Raw genomic sequence first — 3,365 nt, 5'->3', positions numbered from 1 at the left:
TGGCACGAGGGACCAGTTTCTGGTTCAGAGGAAGACAATTTTTGCATGGACTGGGGTGGGGTCTGGGGTGGTGAGGGGGAGGATATTAGATTCTCATAAGGACCACACAACCTAGATTCCTCACATGTGCGGTTCACAATAGGGTTCCCACTCCTATGAGAATCTAATGCCCCTGCTGATGTGACAGGAAGCTGGGCTCAGGTGGTGATACTCGCTTGCTGGCAGCTCTCCTCATGCTGTGCGACTGGTTCCTAAAAGGCCACCGACCGGCACCAGTCCCTGACCTGGGGTTTGAGGACCCCTGATCTAGGGTAAGACAAAGGAACAGAAGACTGGCTCCACATAATGCCAAACCACTGCTGGAATCCTGCCTTAGTTATGCAGCTGGCCAGAGAGCTCTGAGAAGGCGGTTTTCTCCCATTCTCTCAGCCAGAATGAAGATTGCTTTAGAAATTTGTATTTGTAATAGAAATTCTCTAATGATCAAACAGACTGAATCTGTATGTGTGAAAGTGTTTGTGTGTGTGCGTGTGTTGACAGAGAGAGAATGTGTGTGCGCATGTATATCTATATATGTGTGTGTTTGAGAGAAAAAGAGAGAAGATGCTTGAATAAAGGCTTATCCCGGGAAAGAGCTTCCCAGCACCTAAGTGTTGCTAATTTGAGTATATCTTTTTCAATTCTACACAAAACAGGATACAAAATTTGTTCTTCTTTTCAACATTTGGTTGATTTTATGTAAATCTCCTCCTCTTCTGTATATGGCTTATTCTGGTACTGGAATAAGAAAGTGCTATTCCTCTTCAAAGACCCATACTGAAGCAAAAGGAATTTATAAAATATAAAAAATAATTTAACCCCAGTGTTCTCAATCAGAAAAATATAGTTGCCATATTTCATATAAAACATGCTCACAGTAAATGCTGCCTCCCTTCCTTTCTGTAAGAACAGAGCCTCATATATGAGAAGAAATGTCCAACGACAGCTTCGTGACAGCGTTCATCCTCAGGGGCCTTCCCCATGCCCCAGCGCTGGACGCCCCACTCTTTGGAGCCTTCCTGGTCATTTATGTGTTTACTGTGCTGGGGAACCTCCTCATCCTGCTGGTGATCAGGGTGGATTCTCACCTCCACACCCCCATGTACTCCTTCCTCTCCAACCTGTCCTTCATTGACATGTGGCTCTCCACTGTCACGGTGCCCAAAATGCTGATGACCCTGGTGTCCCCAAGTGGCAGGACTATCTCCTTCCACAGTTGCGTGGCTCAACTCTATTTTTTCCACTTCCTGGGGAGCACCGAGTGTTTCCTCTACACGGTCATGTCCTGTGATCGCTACCTGGCCATCAGTTACCCGCTCAGGTACAACCGCATGATGAGTGGGCGCGCGTGTGCTCTCCTGGCCATCGGCACTTGGCTCAGTGGCTCCCTGCACTCCGCTGTCCAGACCATATTGACTTTCCATTTGCCCTACTGTGGACCCAACCGGATCCAGCACTACTTCTGTGACGCACCGCCCATCCTGAAACTGGCCTGTGCAGACACCTCAGCCAATGAGATGGTCATCTTTGTGAACATTGGGGTAGTGGCCTTGGGCTGCTTTCTCCTGATAGTGCTGTCCTATGTGTCCATCGTCTGTTCCATCCTGCGGATCCGCACCTCAGAGGGGAGACGCAGAGCCTTTCAGACCTGTGCCTCCCACTGTATCGTGGTCCTTTGCTTCTTTGGCCCTGGTCTTTTCATTTACCTGAGGCCAGGCTCCAGGGACGCCGTGGATGGGGTTGTGGCCGTTTTCTACACTGTGCTGACTCCTCTTTTCAACCCTGTTGTGTACACCCTGAGAAACAAGGAGGTAAAGAAAGCTTTGTTGAAGCTGAAAAATGGGTCAGTATTCTCTCAGGGTAAATAGTCAAGAAAAGTCAGATATGGCTAACTTTTCTTTTTTTTATTTGTAAATAAATTAAATCTTCAATATGAGCATTACATTTGAGTGGAGCATTTCAATTATCCAGTCTTAATTTTTAATTGGACAGTTAATTAATCTTTCATTTTTTTCTGCAGAGTGTTTGTTAGAATCCTAGTTAAAGCAGCCATTTCATGGTGATAATCTAAGAGAAAGGATAATAGTCTATTCTTTTCACGTTCCATTAAGTAATCAGAAAGTAGTTTATTTTTCTTATGTAAGTATTTTCCACAATTGCTATTCGTATAATGTTCTTACAGTTTATTTTGTGTAATTTAAGTCAAAGCCTTATAAAAATCTTTCTTTTCATGTTTTACATTTTCCATATTGAAAAATTCATTGTAACATTCATAAATAACTACATAATTTAATATCCATATTACAAACTTTTTACTTTAGAAAATACTAGACAAAAATGCTTGGTTCTCAAGAAGAGTGGCTTTATTCACATTCATGAACCAATAAAAACCACATAACTCTTTAATATTTTTTTCTTACTTAGACCTGAAAGATCTCTGAGAGTAAATATTTGTCCATTTATGAACTGCATACACTGCACACATTGTATTGGTCGCTGATAACAACTGTCTAGACTTTCCTTCCATATTTGTGGAGCTGCCAATCTCTTATCCTCAATGCCAAGTTTCCATTTTTAGCAATTTTAAAATTATTTTTATAAGTTACCAGAGGATAAATAATAAATATACAAAAATGACCAAATAATCTTAGAGACAAAAATATGCAGTCAAAAAATTTGAGAGTATCCCTCAATTTAGAACAAAGTATTAGATAATATTTCCCATGTAATTAGACTATGTCTGTAAGTCACATCCATTAGACTTAAAGTATATGAAATGGACTCTGGACACTCTCTAGGTAGGTAAGTCTTGGACCACGAACCTTATAATCTGTCATCCAAATAAATACATATATTTAAAGTGTAAATAATTTTTCTCAAAATAAATGCTTAATTTAAATACCACAGGTATGCTGGTCATGCCAACTCTGCCTAGCATACCATGAAGAGAAAAAGAAAACTAGAAAGCAGGCCGGGCGCGGTGGCTCAAGCCTGTAATCCCAGCACTTTGGGAGGCCGAGACGGGCGGATCACGAGGTCAGGAGATTGAGACCATCCTGGCTAACACAGTGAAACCCCGTCTCTACTAAAAAATACAAAAAAAATAGCCGGGCGAGGTGGCGGGCGCCTGTAGTCCCAGCTATAGGGAGGCTGAGGCAGGAGAATGGCGTAAACCTGGGAGGCGGAGCTTGCAGTGAGCTGAGATCCGGCCACTGCACTCCAGCCTGGGCGACAGTGCGAGACTCCCTCTCAAAAAAAAAAAAAAAAAAAGAAAACTAGAAAGCAGCTGCTAGAGCTGAAAAGCATTTCTCAAACTCCTCAGGTTT

At 42.6% G+C, this 3,365-nt stretch overlaps 1 protein-coding gene across 1 annotated transcript; it reads left to right on the top strand.

Moving 5' to 3' along the window:
• The first annotated feature begins 971 nt into the window (after positions 1-971).
• On the top strand, positions 972-1,907 carry LOC112606799 (olfactory receptor 10G7). The gene has a single exon (XM_025357678.1). The coding sequence runs from the start codon at positions 972-974 to the stop codon at positions 1,905-1,907; it is 936 nt and encodes a 311-aa protein (XP_025213463.1).
• The last annotated feature ends 1,458 nt before the right edge of the window (positions 1,908-3,365 follow it).

The sequence above is a fragment of the Theropithecus gelada genome, chromosome 14 (assembly GCF_003255815.1).
Source record: "Theropithecus gelada isolate Dixy chromosome 14, Tgel_1.0, whole genome shotgun sequence".
NCBI classification, from domain to species: Eukaryota; Metazoa; Chordata; class Mammalia; order Primates; family Cercopithecidae; genus Theropithecus; species Theropithecus gelada.
Note: the sequence above shows the minus strand (reverse complement) of the source record. Positions and strands in the feature narration are given on the sequence as shown.